Below are 18,914 nucleotides of genomic sequence, written 5' to 3'. Positions count from 1 at the left end.
GAATTTTTTATTAGCTACTGTTTTCAAGCTTTTGGTTTTCAAGAGTATAAAAGAAGAATTTTCACAGGAAAATGGCTCTGATTCGTATTCAATTCTATGAAGGAGCATCGCACATTAAATCAATGTTCCATACATTGATTTAACATCCATCTCAAATGTGGATGTGGAACTTTGTCAAATGCTTTTGCAAGGTCAAGCAACAAGACATTCACAGGTAAGCCCTGATCAATCAGGTCTGTTATAACATCACAAGTCTCCAGCAGATTTGTTTCTAGAGACTTTCCTGGCTGAAAACCATGTTGGCTGGGTGATACTATCCCATTAAGTTTGAGATGCTTCATGACAGAGTCATTTGTCACTCTTTCAAGGATTTTAGCAATAGCAGAAGTTATACTTATGGGACGGTAGTTTTCTGATCTGGCTTTATTTCCTGTTATGAACAAAGGGATGACAAATGCTGTTTTCCAATCTGTTGGCACTTCCTTAGTGTACAGGGAGACTTTGAATAATTGGGAGAGTGGATTGGCAATGTCTTCAGCTTCAATTGCTGCGGTTCAGCAACTTCTTTTAGAAGACGTGGATATAACCTATCTAGCCCAACTGATCTGTTGACATCTAGCGATTTAAGTCGTTTGAGGACATTTGAACTATGAATTTTAATGGTCTCTATTGGATGGTAGATTTGTGTAGGTTCAACATTGGGTAGGTCTGTATCCGATGTGCTATAGAAATACTTTCTAAATTGTTCCCTTAGTGCTTTCTCCTCCTTTATGTCGAACCCTATTCCATATCTATATAAATGATACAACTCTCTATGCTGACGACTGAAAGTTGTTTGGTGCAGTCAATCATGAGTCACTACAAGCAGATCGTTAACTATATTAAAAACTGGGCAACAACATGGCACATGAGCTTCAATATTGATAAAAGTATTGCTATTCCTTTTGGCAAGTCCAACCCAGGTTTCAAGCATACTATGGTCAATCCAGCTGTAAAAAACATTCAAGAGCTGCAAAGTGTCGATGAAGAAAGTGAACTTGGAATCATCGTTGACAACCAGTATAAATTCCATTCAAACTGCGAGACTATGTCTCATGCAAAGTCTGTCCTAGCACTCTTAAAGAAAACTGCATCCAGTAGGTCTCCAAATGTTTTTGTGAGGTTGTACAAGGCTGTTGTCAGACCAGTGCTTGATTTTAGAATATGCATCACATCAGCAGGATACAGGAGTAACGTACAGCTTCTGGAAGGAGTGCAAAGGAGAGACACAAAGGCAGTATCTAAGACGAGAGACAAGCCTTATGATGAACGTTTGAAGGAGCTAAAATTACCTACACTGGTTTACTGACAACAAAGAACTGATATGCTTATGACATATACACCTCCTTCACAAGAACCTCCCCCCCCAATTCATTTGTCAACTTCCCAAAATATCGGCACTGACAGGAGGGGACATTCAAAGAAGCTGTTCAAGCCATCTGTCAAAACTCGACACTGACAACAGTTTTTCTCCTGCCATGTAGCAAACCAATGGACTAGTCCAACAAATACAACAGCCTCAGCACCCAATAATGAAGTTTCAAGAAGTTATCGGATGTCGAATGGAATGGTGTTCCCTTGAAGTACCAGTGGGATGCATTTGATGTTTAGTCATTCACATCATTAGGTATGGAGCAATTAACAGATCAAGATGGATCTTAATCTGCTCTGAAGTGCTAATTAAGGTAATGAAGGTAATTCTCTAATACAGAACATGCATAAGGTAGTATTTCTGCGAAAATCTTAAGAGCTCACTTAACCTAAAGTGCAAAATCTTGTAATGAGATTCATCAGGTTACAGACTTAGAAAAAGAGTGGATACCTAATATCCCTTGGAAATGATACTAATTTGGAACAAGAATGAATTGAAAACATGATTTACCTCAATTGTCTCTTCATATCCATTTTCTTTGACAATTTCTTGACAAAGCTTTGCCATCTTGGTACTTGCTTCCACTGCATATACTTTCTTTGCACCAGCTCTTGCGCAGAATAATGACAAAATTCCTTAAAAAACAGTCCTTAAAATTCAATTAAAAATAGCTGGTACCTTTCTCTGTGCATCTCTCTTTGCACCAGCTCTTGCGCAGAATAATGACAAAATTCTTTAAAAAAAAAGTCATTAAAATTCAGTTATAGTAGCTTGTGCATCACATCTTGTGTATGTTTCTCTGCACCAGCTCTTGCACAGAATGAGGATAAAATTTACAAAAAATGCAAGAAAATTCAATTAAAAATAGGTTGCATCATAAAAGAGGTTGCTTCCTATATTATAAATAACATACTTTCTCCTTTTTAGATAGGAATCTTAACCAACTGAACATGTTTATATTTATTAGCTTTATTTAAAGTCTATGGCGCGCCCTAAAAAATGCCAACTTTTGAATCTCAGGGGACAGTGAAATCAGTAAAATTATGAGACAATACATAGAAGCACTAATTTTCATTCATATATTGATAATACTATAGGCTATGGACGTATGTATTTTACACAATTTCCAGTGTATATTTTATGTCAGGTAGTTAGTTGTTTGCAACATCATTTTGGAACTTGGAGAAACCAAGCCTTTTTAACAACCTTCTCCCTACCATCTATCACCAGAGCGTTCTTTTTTTAACGTTTCTAAAATAAATACTTAGCATTCAGCAGCTTGCATGGGTGTTAGTAATTGGTTCACTAATGACAAATAGCTTAGGTCAATCAAAAACTAGATGCCAGTATTGTTTGTGCAGAATAAGTCAGCTTTCCAAATTTTCAGTGCGATTACTTTACAAATGGAAAAAATTAATAGATTTTAGCAGACTGTAATTCAAAATGAAAACTGTGCCTTTAAGTGCTGATAATTGGTGTATTACCTTAGTATTTTTCTAAGAAATTTGGTAGCTAAAATATCAACATTAATTAAAGTTGATATTTTCCCCTTTTTAAGTACTTTTTTTTGTATAGTGTCTATTGATGAATATATTGAAAAATTAATAAAAAGCTTTGAAGAAAACAACTATTTATTATTTTCTTCTTCGGAAAATCTTGTCTAAATTTTGGCTTAAGATGCCTTCCACTGTTCCTAGAAATGCATTTTTGAACCACCTGCATTTATTCTTACAAGCAACATCTACGAAATTTTATTTTGATATTACCCATTAAAGTAATTATTTATACTGTCTTGCAAGTCAAATCATTTCCAATTGTAGTTAATTCTTTGAATATATTTGATAATTGTCTAAAATATTTTATGAATACAGTTTAAACTATAACTCGAAAAGACTGTTGTTTTGAAGCTAAATAAATGTAAAGGCATCTCCTTTAAATGACACAATACAGCTAAATAGACAAATGTAAAGGCAACTTCTGTAAATGAGACAATACAGCTAAAATAATACGTCCATACAGACACGACGTTTAGGGGGGGGGAGGCTGAGTTTTCTAGAACAGTAGATACCCATGATATTTTTAGGAACAAGTTTTCCTAATGAACAGTATCTTGGGTAAAAAAAAAGACGAAGCACAAAATTTTTATGTCCCTAACAGCAGTGCTGATCTCCATTTCATGGAGGTGCCAGGAGGTGCAATGAGAGGTTGGTGCCAGCCATCCTGCACTTTCACACATCCTTTCTTTTTTACTTTCAACAGATTTCTCCAGGTACTCATTTAGATCTGGGTCATCTCTGGCTGAGCTTCCAGAGTCACGCCATTGACCTCGTTCTAAACCAAATAACCAGCAACATCAGGACTCCAATCCCTGTCCAATCTCCAAACCCAGTCTAGCATGCTTACCACTTGGTGGTGAGCACTTTTCAATATAGCCTTTTTTTCTACCCATTGCATGCAAGAACAGTAATAATTACAAAAACAAACGTTGAGACTTTCTGAGTGTGGTGAATATTACAATATTTATGTAACCAGGAGACACTCTTTGGAAAATGAAAAAGACATGTCTTCAAACAAAGAAAAGAATGCTGGAAGCAACAATAATGATATATTTTAAGTATAGCTTGGAAATAGGGGCACTTAAGAAGGCTGAGGAAGATATACTAGATGTTTTCAAAAGGAATTGTTTACATTTCATTAATCTTGTATGAAATAATTTGTTGAACAAAACTTGGCCGTATCCCACTTTCTAGGATTATTGTGGAAGAAAGATTAAGAAAGCTAGGTCATGTTTTAATTCCCCCAGTCAACTTTCAGGTATTTCCAACCCTTCACAAACAAGTAGTTCTAATTCTAAGTAGCAAATGAAAAAGTTGTAATTCAAAATTGAATTTTATAGAAGGAAGTTAAAAGCTGTTGGGCAAAACCATTCTTCTTGGAAATCGAAAAGTGAGTGTGCAACTTGTAGTAGGGTGATGGAGAAGCAACAATCAAAACAAACCTTTTCAAATTCTTGTTTCCAAAGCAATCTTGTATGAAATAATTTGTAACAATAATGTTATAAACAATTTGGTTCTATCCCATTTTCTAGGGTTATAGTGGAAGATAGGTGAAGAAAGCTAGGTCATATTTTAACTGATTTACTGTCAAAAATTGTGCTTTTGACCACTCATCTTGGGCCAACCAAAAACCAGGATGCCCTTGAATAGGATGAGATCATAAAGAAGGATTTAAAGTAAAACAGATTTCATGAGGGAGTAAAAAGGGACACTTTGAACAGATTAGGGTGGAGGAGGAGCATGCACAGCTATATTGGCCTCAGGTGGCTTAGTGCTGCAGTGACTTGTTAGCAATGGTAGTAGTCAGATGAATATTGAAACTATACAGTTGACATTATTGCTATTACTGGAACATATTAGTTTTTACACATTAGAAAACCGAAGGCAAAATATCAATATAGAAACACCCTTACTATTAGACAATCCAAAATTACTAGCCAAATAAAACATACCTTAGTTGGCAACAGAAAATTTATTAATTGGAAAGGCAGCTGAGTAGTTAGTCAAACCTGTTCTTTAACAGAAAAGCTACTCCTCCCTAAAAAATGATTTAAAGTTATTCACAAGAAAAAAAACATGTAAGTATATGCAATATTCAGTTTCATTAAAATGCTGATCAACTGAAAAGTGGCTGTTTCACTAAACACAGATGCAAAATTTTAGGTTTTCATGCATGATCCATTTAAAATGTTCATCAACAGTCTATAAAGTAAAAATTATAGAATTAAGATGTGAGTGGGCCCAGAGGTGTCAAGTGAGGAGAGGGGGTCCACTCCCACTCTTGTAGTGTTTGGTCAATTTGACTGAGGCATGAGATTTTTTAAACGATTTTTTAGCAACTTTACCAAATTTCACATAGGTCATTATCATAGGCAGCGCCTTAGCGCTGCCTAAGTAAAGAACAATGTGGGCACAATGTGTTTATTTTTGGTTCTCCATACCCAGGCACTTCGTATCGAAGGATTTGTCGTAGAAACTTCGAAAGGAGCTCATTCGATTGGAAATTGGAGTGGCTAGTGCCCTTTTTAATAGTCAAAAGTAATTGGAGGGCAGCTAGCCCCCCCCTCCCCACACCCATAATTCCCCCAAACACATCCACTCAAAATTTTGAGATAGTCATTTTGTTCAGCATAGTTGATTTCCAGATAGAAAATATGGTTTTGAGGAGGACACTCCCCCACACCCCTCAGGGCAAGGGTTTTAGGTAATGCCCTGGGGGCACATAAGGTTTTTCTAGAAGGTGTTGTCGTAGATACTTCAAGACAAGCTCATTCGATTGGAAATTCAAAGGGCTAGTGCCCTTTTTAATAGTCGAAAGTGATTGGAGGGCACCTAGCCCCCCCCTCACACCCATTATTCCCCCAAACACACCCATTCAAAATTTTGAGATGCCCATATTGTTAAATTTTTATAATTTCTAGTTGTTATATAAGTTTTTTAGGGATAAACTACACCGCAACCTTTGGTGTAAGGGTATAAATCGATACAATGAGCGAATACGAAGATTCTAAAAAGGACGTTGCCGTATAAACTTAAAAAGAGGCTCATTCGATTGGAAATTCAAAGGGCTAGTGCCCTTTTTAATAGTTGAAAGTGATTTGAGGGCAACTAACCCCCCTCTCAAGCCCACTTTTTCTCAAAACACATCCAACAAAAATTTTTAGATAGCCATTTTATTCAACATAGTTCAAAGTTTTGGAAATTAGGTCTTTAAGGATGACAACCCCCCCCACAGCCCTCAGTGCAAGGGTTGTAATTTATGCCCTTGGGGCGTATAAGGTTTTTATTGAAAGCGTAGAAACTTCAAAAGGGCTTATTCAATTGGAAATTGAAAGGGTTAGTGCCTTTTTTAATAGTTGAAGGTGATTGGAGAGCAACTAAAGCCCCTCTCACGCCCACCATTTCCTCAAACACATCCAATCAAAATTTTGAGATATCCATTTTGTTCAATGTAGTTAAAAGTTCTTGAAATTAGGTCTTTTAGGATGACAACCCCCTCACAGCCCTTGGTGGAAGGGTTGTAAGTTATACCCTGGGAGCCAATAAAGTTTATATATAAAATTTTTATAGAAATTTCAAAAAGGGCTCATTTGATTGGAAATTGAAATTGCCCTTTTTAATAGTTGAAAGTGAGTGGAGAGTAATTAACCCCCCTCTTACGCCCACCATTTCCCCAAAAACGTTCGATCAAAGTTTAGAGATAACGAATTTGTTCAACACAGTTGAAACTTCTGGAAATTAGTTATTTGTGGGTGACAACCCCTCAGAGTCCCAAGGGCATAGGTTGCTAGTACTGCCCTGGAAGATATACAGTTTTTATAGATAAAGTTTTCATAAAACATCAAAAGGGTCTCATTCAATTCAAAAATGAAAAAGCTCCTATCCTTTTTACTAGCATATAGTCACGGAAGGGTAATTAACCCCCTCTCATGCCCACCATTCTTTCAAACACATCCAATCAAAATTTTCAGATAGCCATTTTGTTCAACGTAGTAGAAAGTTCAGGAAATTAGGTCTTTGAGAATGACACCCCCCCCCAACACTCAGGGCAAGGGGTGTAAGTTATGCCCTGGGGGCATATAAGATTTTTATTGAGTTTTGTCATAAAAAACTTCAAAAGGGCTCATTTGATTGGAAATTGGAAGGGCTAGGGCCATTTTCAATAGTTGAAAGTTATGGGAGAGCGACTTCCACCCCTCTCACGCCCACCATTTCCCCAAACACATCCAATCAAAATTTTTAGATAGCTATTTTGTTTAATGTAGTTGAAAGTTCTAGGAATTTGGTCTTAGAGGATGACAACCACCATAACAGACCTTAGGGTAAGGGTTGTAATTTATGCCCTGGGGGCATATAAGGTGTTTATAGAAAGCGTTGTCGTTTCCAAAAGGGCTCATTTGACTGGAAATCGAAAAGCCTAGTGCCCATTTTAATAGCTGAAAGTGATAGGAAGGCTTGACATTTTTATAGTAAAGATCAATGTGGGTATAATGTATTATTTTTTGTTGTTGTTATTGTTTAGACCAGGGCACTTTGTATCAAAGGAGTTGTTGTGGGAACTTTGAAAAAGGCTTGTTCAATTGAAAATAGAAAGGGCTGATGCCCTTTTTAATAGTCAAAAGTGATTGGAGGGCAACTAATCCCCCTTCCACTCCCACCCTCCCATTTGCCCATTATGTTTAAAAACTAAATGTTGCCTTAAGATTAAATTAAAATGCACTTTGATAATGCTAATTCCCAATAAGGCGTCTCAGCAGTATCCCAAGAACGACTGAGGGTATTATGTTCAAACTTTTGGGGCTACTTCTGCTCTTGAAATTTAACCAAATCAAAACAGTGTAAGTGTATCCAAGCTATCAAAAACAGTAAACAGATTTTTTTGCGAATGGTATCAAGTTTTCCATTTCAGGTCAACTAAAGAAGGTATAAAACCAGATTAAACATTAATATTTGTGTCCAGATTTTTAAAAGGGTGTATTTTGTTAAAAATGGCTGAAAATTTTTCTCCAGCATAAAAATAGCAGGCCAAACTATACAGTCTTAAAAAACGAAAAGGTTTAAAGTGTTATTTTCTTTTTCCCTGAAAAGACTATGTCAATATAAAATGAACAGAAATTAATTAAAAAAACTTTTTCCACAATATAAGTTTTTCAAAGAAAAGCAAAGAACTCCATTTAACAAAAAATGAGCAAAAATAAACTCAAATAATCTACCAAGCGTGAAACTACCACAAATCAGCATCAATAAATAAATGAAACCCAAAACAAAAAGAAATTAGAGTAATTAACCAAGTCAAATTTAAAACGGGCAAAAATTAACATAAGTTGGGTGCAAAACCCCTATGCCTTCCCAAGCCCAGAACAAAATTTGCAATTTACTGAAAAATACAAATGAATATGCATTGTCAGTTTAATATACATATACTGAAATTTAGTAATTAAAATGTTAATATTATTTGAATATTAAAGTTATAAAAGTAAAAACATTTATATTTTTACATTTATATCTCTGTCAGTAGTTGTCTGTGATAACAATTCTTTTTTTGGGGGGAGGGGATTGAGATGCACAAAGGCTTACAAGGGGAAATATTTATCTTGTTACAGCTCTGGATATAAAATGCTGATTACAAACTTATTACTCAAATAGGCTTACCTGTTCCAGATCCAACATCCATTACTATTTTGTTTCTGAACAGTGAAGGGTTTTTCATTATTGCATCCTTATATACCTGAGTCCTAGGGTGATCTTTCAGCATTAAATGGTGAACCTGAAACAATTATAGCTGTATCATTTGAAACTACTAGTAAATGATCTGTTCAGAGGCATATTTGGTTGTATTGATTTGTAACATCTCTTTTTATTTCATTTTTTTTTTCTTTTGTAAGAGAACACAACAGAGCTATTAAATTAAAAACTTTGACATCAATTTGTTTGAATAAACAAACAGTTACATTAAGATATGATATATAAAAATCATTAATAAATTGTAACTGTAACACCAAAAAAATCAAAACAACTCATTAATCTTGGCATTAGGTTCATTGTATATTAAACATTAAGCTTAGTTTTAACAGTACTTTTCAGTAACCTTACACAAATGACATTAAAGCTGTTTGGAGGATTTTATATAGAATGTGTGTGTAGGAGGGGGGGGGGGCGGATCACCATTTATATTTTTAAATCTTGATATACCTTATGACATTATAAAAGGTTGTGTTGTTGTAGATACTGCAAAAAATAAAACCCACAGTACTTGAAATAGAGTAGAGTAGCATACCTTGGACCTATGCTGATTGCTGCACTATCCATGAAGAGACAGGAAATTACAGAGTTTATAATTCATAGTTTTTCTCCCAGACATTTATCTGAGATGGAGTATGTTCTAGAAGCTGTACTTCTTGATTATTAAGAAATAACATATGTATTTCTCAGCCTAAAAGTAATTATTTTTACATTTACTATTTATATATAGCTTCATCCTTATTGACTTTCTAATTTAAAAAGTTAACTACACCTTAATTTCACAAAATTTGACTACAATAGCATGTGTTTGATTGAGACCTAGAGTTAACTCACAACTTACAACTAAATTACACCTGGTCAGCCATTTTCTATAGAACCACAATGGTGTACTTTGGTCCAAGTTATAGTATGTCCAAGGTGCACTATTTACTTGTATGCATTCATAGAATTTAATTAGAAAACTTGTATATTCCCAGTTCAGAGCAAAATGTATTTTAAAAATTGCTGTCTAGACCTATGTAACTACCTTACATATAAAAAAAATATATACAGTAGGCCTACTAAGAATAAATAATACATAATTAGCATACATCCTTAATGAGGCCTTACCAAAAGGTAATGCCAAGAAAGCAAACCCAAAAAGGAAGGAAAAAAACGCATTTTTTTGCATTTTGTGACACAGTTTTACCACTGGTTACTACTTCACTTTTTTCAGTTTTCTGCTCAAGAATTAAAATGCTGGATTGTAATTTTGATCTTGGATGAAATTCAAATATTCTGTAAAAATTATCAACTGACAGTGGTATTATGCAATACATCTTTAATTACATTTTTACTACAGAATTTTATGTGGATAGGGAGGGACATATTCATATATTCATATAATTTGTAAACATGGATTATTTTTGGTCTTCTATAAGGTTGAAGCCATCCTGTGGGCCTCCTTGAATACACATATATCTGAGCCCACCATTTTATTAAACATATCTTCATATGTTTTGTAACTATTTCTTTGTTTACAAAAATGTTTGTCAGGGTTAATTATATTTAATTATAATTATATATTAACAGAGTATATACCCCCACCCCTCTAATGTGCAAATATAGGCTATACCAAAAATTGTATTTTGAATCAAAATATAACCAAATGAATATTACCCAACAACTAAATATATCAAAATCAGGGTATATATTTTTCACATCATGGGGGTGGGGATAAAATTCATCTGTAATGCAAATGAAGATTATATTTAGACTCATAATGTAATTTTGCTTATATATTTGCACACTAGGAGGGTGGGGGTATATATTCTGTTAGTATACAGGTTCTAAGATATTCTTCAATTTTTTAGAAGTGTATTTTAAAATTGTGTTAAAAAAAAATGGAACTTAATAATATGAATCAACGCCATCTATAAAAACAAATTTATAGCAACAATTTCAAAAGATTTACACATTGCATTGAGAGTACTGTATGCAAAAATTGTATTTTCTTTTCTTTTAAGTTGGAAAAAGGAGGGAAAAGAGCAAAGATTTGGGGACAAAGGTTCTCCCCTTGGATAATATGTTAACTAGGATTATTATACATATTTTAAAGTAAGAATTGTTTTCTTAACATCTCTTTATGATAGGCCCCAATTGTAAACTTTTACCTCCCTCTAAGCCCCCAAAAAACTAAAGTTTAAATATAGTTCCTGGAGTGAGAAACCCCTTGTTTATTCAGCATCTCTTAGGAATTACTGGGTAATGCCTCTTTGATCTTTGCTTTTCTCATGTGGCTTTCTTGCACATTGCCTAGCTAATAGAACAGTACCAAAATCTATTCATAAATAAAACAAAGCATCAACAGATGCAAAATAGCAGAGAATATATTAATTAGGCCTAATGCAATAAATAGCCTAGGACAACCAGGGAATGTGGAGCAAATCTGCAAGTAAAATGTTTTTAATATTTAGAAGGAGCATAAGAAAGGCACCAAATAGTGTGCACATTGTATCTGTGTCAGTAATAGTATCATGTATATAGCCTATTTGCTTACCCTAGGCTTATCTTCTTATAGCCTAGTTTCATTCCCCTTACAAAGCTAATTCCAAAGAAGGGCCTGTGAAAAGATCATCACTCAAAGTTTTACCAAAGAGGCTGGGTCAATATCTACGAAATCATATTATTGAGTTAGGAATAAAGTGAATAGGCCTACACCATTTGATGCCTTTTTGGTCAATATCTACGAAATCATATTATTGAGTTAGGAATAAAGTGAATACACAATTCAATGCCTTTTTGGTAAAATTCTACTTTAGCTACTTTTGGCTATCTTGGAAAGGGGTTAGGTTAGGAAAATGAAACTTTCAGGGATGGGTCTACAGGCTAAATTATGTCCTGGGAAGATATTTTGAAGTACCTACCTCCACTGCTTCTCCCTCTAGAGGGTCCTGACCTTTGATGACCTTTAAAAATATGTGTGTTATAAAAGTGAAACCTTGCAAAATAGATCGTCTGCTTAAATGAAGTACAATAAAATTGCTTTTAGCTTAACAACTTTGCTCAATCCCAATTTATAAGTTACCGCCTTTTTTTATGCTGATTACGAATATAATAAGCATTTCTATCGGAAATGAATTCGGAAATGAATTTAAGCCCCCCCCCCTATATAGGCTATACCTAACCCAACCCAACCTAACCCTGAATTGGCCTATATAGGGGGGGGGGGGCTGAAACTCATTTCCGAAAGAAATGCTTATTATATTCGTAATCAGCATAAAAAAAGGCATCAAATGGTGTATTCACTTTTGTCCTAACTCAATAATATGATGTCATAGATATTGACCGCCTTTTTTAGGCTGATTATGAATATAAGCATTTCTATCGGAAATGAATTTCAGCTCCCCCCCCCCCTATATAGGCTATACCTAGCCTAGCCTACCCCTGAATGGGCCTATATAGGGGGGGGGGCTGAAACTCATTTCCAATAGAAATGCTTATTATATTCATAATCAGCATAAAAAAAGGCATCGAATGGTGTATTCACTTTTGTCCTAAATCAATAATATGATATCGTAGATATTGACCAGAGGCTGTTTATACTAGCCAAACGTACCTCTAAGTCGTCGTATGCTTCAAAATATTCATTATCGTTCATTATTTAATCCAATTAAGTTATAATGCGTGAGAGAATTTTAAATTTTATCGGGTTAAACCTGAGGCTGCCAAAAGCCTTCCTATTACTGGCGACCAAAATATAATCACCTACGGAACAAGTACTGACAAAACCTATACTCTCCACACAAAAAAAAGTGACCCTTTGTATACCTATGCGAGCCTGGCAACTAAAAACCGTAGTTACACAATTCATCCCGGTTATTCGCCGCCTGAATCACGCTCTAGCATAATTATTGGCCGGAGCAAAGTACTTTGGCTCGGAGCGATTAAGTAGTACAACACTTTGCGTCTAGAGGCGCTGAGGTGCGCGGGGTCACTTTTGGAGAGTTTTGTCAGTACTTGTTACGTAGGTGATTATACTTTGCTGGCGACATAAGGTCTATCCTGGGGAAAAATTGTGATAAACAGATGTTGATCAACAATAGCAAGAACAGATTTGTTTACCAACAATAATTATCGCAAAACCATATATTTTTATTATTTTTGGAAACAAAAAGTAGTATTTTAAAATCACTCGAACATTATTTTATTATTTTCAATTAAATTCTTGTTTAAACCTGTAATTTTCTCTGTTTATGCACTTTTCCACTTTCTGATCAAATTCTGAAAATTTCAGATTAATATAACAAAATTTCATCAGTGTCCTTTGGAAGAAAAAGGGGCATGCAATTAAAAAAAAGTACCTTTTCATGTTTTACTTCAGATAAAAGATCAAGTTAATAATAAATATAACAATCTTTATTGCAAATTAACTATTTTTTCTCTTCTAAAAATGTAAGAACAAAACAATTTCCCCCCTAGACACTGACACAACACCAGTTTTTTTCAGTGGCAAATAGCTGATTATTAGCGAAAATGGCGGTACCCCGTGGCTCATCGCATTTTTTTGTGCGCTACGAATTTTTCACCTGTGGTGCGGTGTCGGCTAACACTGATTTTTCTTATTAGGAAGGAGTTTCAAATCTACTCAAAACACCCTGAACTATGTATTTTTTTAAATTCAAATAAACACATGAGTCTGTTAAGGCATTTATAGCTCGAAAACACATACTACATAATGTTACCCGTGAATTCGAGAATAACGGGACACAAGCAACAACATTAAAAAATTGCAGGATCAAGAGTCATTTTTCAGACTTTTAATCTCTTGCTATTTAATAAACGATAGTGTTCTTTTCCCTCCATGTTTGTGTTTTCATAATACCTTTTGTTGTACTCAATGAAACCCAGTAATCGTAGTATTGTACCTTTCAACCCAGTGTGCGTCACAACAGTGAAGCAACTTTTGTTCTTCGTATGCAGCAGAACACAAAAAGAAACTGAGGACTCACTTTGTTCGAATGAAGATGAAGAAAAACAAAAAAATAATAGCGTTTTGCATATATCTTGCAGCATTTAAACTAGATCCAGTTTGGAGGCCTTAAGTAGGACAAAATTTGAACAATGGAAGAATGGAGACTTTATATCTCCATTATATCAGTTACGAGCTTCGCAACGGAGGAGGGGGTTGCACCCGATTTTTTTTTTGAATTTGGTAGATTTTGGACCAAAAGTTGCAAAAGTATACTGAATCTGTGAAAAAAATGGAGTAGTTACAACAGTATTTCAGAGAGTCCGAAGTTTAAATCTGATTATGATACCAATTCCAAAATCCTGTAGAGCAGGTTCAAACTTCAGTAGTTTATAAATTCAAAGTAGTTTATAAATTCAAACTTTATAAATTTTTGCGAAGGAAGTCTCGTAGTGATATGTCTAGTTGTTAAATGTATTTAAAGCCCAATCAAAATCAAAAATCGTTCCGCAGATTTGAAAAAAAGGTTGAGGATTTTGTTGAATTTCGTGCAAGATTTTGGTCTTATTCCGTTTTTCTTTCCAAGGCCCAAAATTCGCTTACAGAATTCACTGTTTTTGCATAGATTCAACCTATTTTATTTTTCATCTCTTTTCGCCAAAGTTGAACAGTGAGCAATAAATAAAATAAGTAAAATATGACCAATGTTGCAATAGTTATATATTATATAACAGGAATATATTTTCAAATCACGGGTTCTCAGAAATATTCTTTTACTTTAAACTGCTAATCCAAGCTAAATTTTTCGTCAGCATTTTAAAACTATCCCTCCCCTTCATTTTCAGTATGCAAAATAAAAATAAAAAAAAATAAATGAAAACTGTTGTGTTTTTTTCAATACTATCTTTATCCAAGCAGTTTGAATCTGTTGTTAATATATGATATTGTGAGGTCAGGCCGAAACTTTTTACGGAAAAGGACACATTGTTATCCTCTAAATTCCAAATATTTTGCTATTTAATGGCATACTGAGTCATTTGAATGACGGAAACGGATAATCATTAATCCCAAAACTAAAAAAAAACGAAAATTTTCCAATAAAATTAACTGGAAACTAGAGCATAGGGATGGAAAGACCCAGGGAGTGGTAAGTTACAGCTAATGACATAAAATAGATCTTAAAATTGAATAATCTTAATATATGTTTAAAAACACAGTATGATCTGTAAAGGGTTTTTTTTTGCTGCGAGACACTTCAAATAAGTTGGCAAACTATACTGGAAGAAATCAAGAGGACGACTGCCAATGAGAGTAAAAGATCTTTAAAGAAATCCTAGGAATTTTTTTTCGGAAGGGGGGAGGCAGGCCCCCATTTACCTTAAATAAGCCATTGCCAACACTTTCTGTGAGCTCTTATTTCCATCTTCTGGTTAGAAATAATTATTAATAGACTTTTATCCTCTGGCTTCTAACATCTTCTGGTTAGAAATAATTATTAATAGAGTTTTACGAAGCTGCTTAGAACGCTAGCTTACTTAGCACACCGAAATGAACAAATTACTGCGGTAACATAAGGTTCAATACAGACAGACTGGCGGTGCGCAACCGCGCCCAAAACTACCGTCAGTAGGCCAGTGCTCCGTCAAAATGTTCCTATAAGGAAGAACGTCTGCCAATTGCGGCGTACCGCCGATAGATCGGCGTGGAGTCGGGGTCTATTTCTCCCAAGATATACATCCTTGAAGTTTACCGCTCAAATTTGACCAACAAGTCTGGCAAACAAAAATGTTAATTGTGGGTCGTTTTCATCAACAATGTTGATCGACAAAACCTTTCTTGGCTGCTAGAACATGATGGTTGGTCAGCAATATCTTGTCAGAATAGATTGTCGATGAAAAATGTCGCCAGAAATGGCCTATCGTTGGTCAACATTGTTGATCCACGATCTATTCTGGCGATACATTGTTGGTCAACAGTCATGTTTTAGCAGCCAGCAAAGGTTATGTAGACCAGCATTGTGGGTGAAAACGACCAGCAATTAAAATCTTCGTTTGCCAAACTTACGAGAAAATTTAAAGAATGGATATGATGGGGGTAATTATTTTTTTTCTTACAATTTAGAAGAGGAAAAGCAGTTAATTTTCCATAAAGATTGTTATATTTGTTATTAACTTGATCTATTACCTAAAATATGACATGAGAAAGGTGATTTTTTCATTATCTCACCTTTTACTCCAATAGGTCACTGAAGAAATTTTGTTTTTTAATTGAAATTTTCTGCTTTTGATCAGTCAGTACAAAAGTGCATAAATTACAGTGCACATTACAGAAGTAAATATGTCTCCCATTGAAAATAATAAAGAATGTTCAATTGATTTTGAAAATATTACCGTTCATTTCCAATAATAATCAAAATTTGTGTCCCGCGAAAAGTATTGCTGATCTACAATTGCTGATAAATAAATCTGTCCTCACAAATTTTTGATCAATAATTGGTTCGCCAGAAGAAGCCTAAAGGAGTTATTCACAACAAGCCGTACCTTAGCGGTAAAAAAGCACCAGTCACAAAAAAAGCCCTGGAAAAGGCGCGTTCACAGTAAGATTTTACTACTACCGAGATTTAGCCATTGGCTTTCTGAAGACAGGTGGCCATTATGCGCCCTGCCGGTGGTCTTTTCTTAAATATCGAAAATCTTAGGCAACTTAGCAAAGAGTGGCGTGTGGTACTTGATGAAAAAGATTCAACTAAGTCTCTTGCTGATTCATTTAACAGTAGCACAGACACCTATGCTAAGTTGAAAACCTCATGTGTTGTGGGTTTCTTACACAAGTTTATGATGAGGTCTCTCCCCAAAAATTGGTGTTCCACCATTTGGAACTGCATAGAAGCTGAAAAAGTCTGACAAACTCATTCATACATGCTTCTCTTTTTATATTAAGGATGATTCTCAAGTGGGAATGAACACTTTAATCCTGGGCTACGAGCGCTTTCGAATAGATGTTTATATACCGCCAATACTACAAACAACTCATCGCAGTGACAAGCAACCTGAGGCCAACGCAGCTACGCACGCTCCTCCTCCATCCACGTCTATTCAAAGCCTCTCTCATTACACCCTCCCACCCTCCCATCAGCAACAGACTTACACCCTCCCATCTCAACCTTTCTCTCATTATAGTCCTAGAATTCGGATTGAACCACACTTTCCGTAGAGCCTACTGTTTGAGATACGGTCAGTCAGTCGGGTACCTAAAACAATCCGTAGGCAATTTCTCTGAAAAATATTTATCAAATCTTCGTCCGTTTTTCGGAGCCCCCGTGCTTCAGAACCATGCTTGACCTAGGTACACTTCCATTTTCCAAGTGCACTTCCACCGTCTCCATAGCAGTTTTTTACAAGGACAGGCTCATGTAGGTACTCTTGTCTACGTTTTTACGAGTCAGACAAAAATTTCGGAGGCGGGGGTCAATCTCCCTAGCCCCTCCGCCCTGGATACGGCCTTGCCATCATCAGCTCAAAGGTCTCTTGTTTATCAATCAATTCTCAAACAGAAACATATCCCTTTTGATGTCCCTCTATCTCTCTCCACGAAGGCAGTTTCTCGGCGGGTCTTGCCACAGCTTTAGTCCAGTTATTTTTCTCCCTTCTTTGTCCCCCCCTCTTTATGTTGGGATTCTATCCGAAATGATATATTTCTCTCCTCTTGTTTCGACATTGTTTTCAGGAAACTTTCTAACTGTTAAAATCCTCATCTTTCTTCTTCTTTTTGTTTCATGTATTAATGCCAACTTGGTATTTCCTCTTCCTTCTGCTTTCTTGGTTTCTGTTTATCCCTATTGTTATTCTTATTACCAGTTTTATTATTATATTTTTACTGTATTTTAGTGCATATTCTCCTTTGTATTTATTTTGCATATTTCGTTTGATTTAGCGTATTGTTTATGGTTCTTTTAGTGTTTAATTATTGTACTGTGTGGCCCATAACCAGCCAAGCACCTTGGGCCAAATATCCGTTTCACGTTTGAAATAGTGTTTTGTTATGAATAAATGATTGATTGATTGACCGACCACCGTAATCACTGTAGCTTCAAATATTCTAATCTTGGTTCGCAGACTTATTTTTCTATTCTTCCGGACTTTACTGAAAAAAAAACATCTTCACTGCACCCACCGTCTTTGCAAATAACTAATTTAAAAAAACTTTTTCCACAAAATATGTAATTCAAAGAAAACCAAAAATGAGCAGAAATAAAGTCAAATAATCTTCCAAGCGTAAAACTACCACAAATCACCATCAATAAATAAACGGAATCCCAAACGAACAGAAATTACAATAAATAACAGAGTCAAACTCAAAACAAGTAGAAGTTAACATGTGTAAGGCTGGCAACCCCCATGCCTTCTCAAGACCAAAACATAATTTGCTGAGGGGGGGGGAGATGGGCTGAGGGGTGGGGCTGTTTGCCCTCCAATTACTTTTGACTCTTAAAAGGGAACTAGAAATTCCGTTTCCAATAAAATGAGCCTCCTCTAATGTTTATATGTCCACCTCTTCAATAAAAACCCCGTCTGCCCCCGGAGAATAACTTACAACCCTTGCCTCCAGGCTTTGGAGGGTTGTATCAACCCTGAATTCCTTGTTATATGATCTTTGGACTATTTTGAACAAAATAGTTTTCTCAAAATTTCTATCTGATGCTTTTGGGGAAAAGAGAACATAGGGGAGGCTAGTTGCCCTCCGATCATTTTTTGACTCTTAAAAAGTGCACAATAGCTTTTAATTTACAATCAAATGGACCACTCCGAAGTTTGTGCTACCACCCCTTCCATATAAATCTAATGTGCTAATAGTGGGCAACTAGTCTAGTTTATAGCCCCTGCCCTGAGGGCTCTGGAGGGAGGTTGTCACCAAAAATACATGATTATTGGATCTTTCAACTATGCTGAACAAAATGGCTATCTCAAAGTTTTTATTAGATGTGTTTGAGGAAATGATAGGCGTAAGGGGGGGGGCATCAAAGACATAAAATAAGATAATAAATTGTGCTCACATCGCTCTTTCCTTAAGTAGCGCTATTGCGCTGCCTATGATGATACCAATGTAAGTGAAGCTGTCCACTTGATCAATCTTCTCGTTACCCAACATCAGTTTTTTCATCTTCATTTTTTCCTAGCCTTAGTGACTTAGTCTTTCTAACATCAATTTTCAAACTTTTTCTTGCACCCTGAACTTGCAAAACCTCTAAAAGTCC

The 18,914-nt window shown here is 35.4% G+C and overlaps 1 protein-coding gene across 2 annotated transcripts in view; it reads right to left on the bottom strand.

Moving 5' to 3' along the window:
* Window positions 1-12,419, bottom strand: part of Art8 (Arginine methyltransferase 8) — a 90,763-nt gene extending 78,344 nt beyond the window's left edge. For both annotated transcript variants that reach the window (XR_016143045.1, XM_089102090.1), the window contains exons 1-3: window positions 12,308-12,419; window positions 8,620-8,734; window positions 1,922-2,046 (exon numbers count right to left, since the gene is read on the bottom strand). Coding sequence is in view for 1 of the 2 variants with exons in the window: in XM_089102090.1 (XP_088958216.1) it covers window positions 1,922-2,046; window positions 8,620-8,734; window positions 12,308-12,349 (282 nt within the window). In the remaining variant the exon portion in view is untranslated. The remainder of the gene's footprint in view (window positions 1-1,921; window positions 2,047-8,619; window positions 8,735-12,307) is intronic.
* Between the last annotated feature and the right edge of the window lie 6,495 nt (window positions 12,420-18,914).

The sequence above is a fragment of the Artemia sp. Qi Xiang Cuo genome, chromosome 16 (assembly GCF_049724085.1).
Source record: "Artemia sp. Qi Xiang Cuo chromosome 16, ASM4972408v1, whole genome shotgun sequence".
In the NCBI taxonomy this organism is placed as follows: domain Eukaryota; kingdom Metazoa; phylum Arthropoda; class Branchiopoda; order Anostraca; family Artemiidae; genus Artemia; species Artemia sp. Qi Xiang Cuo.
This window is presented reverse-complemented; position numbering and strand designations above follow the sequence as displayed.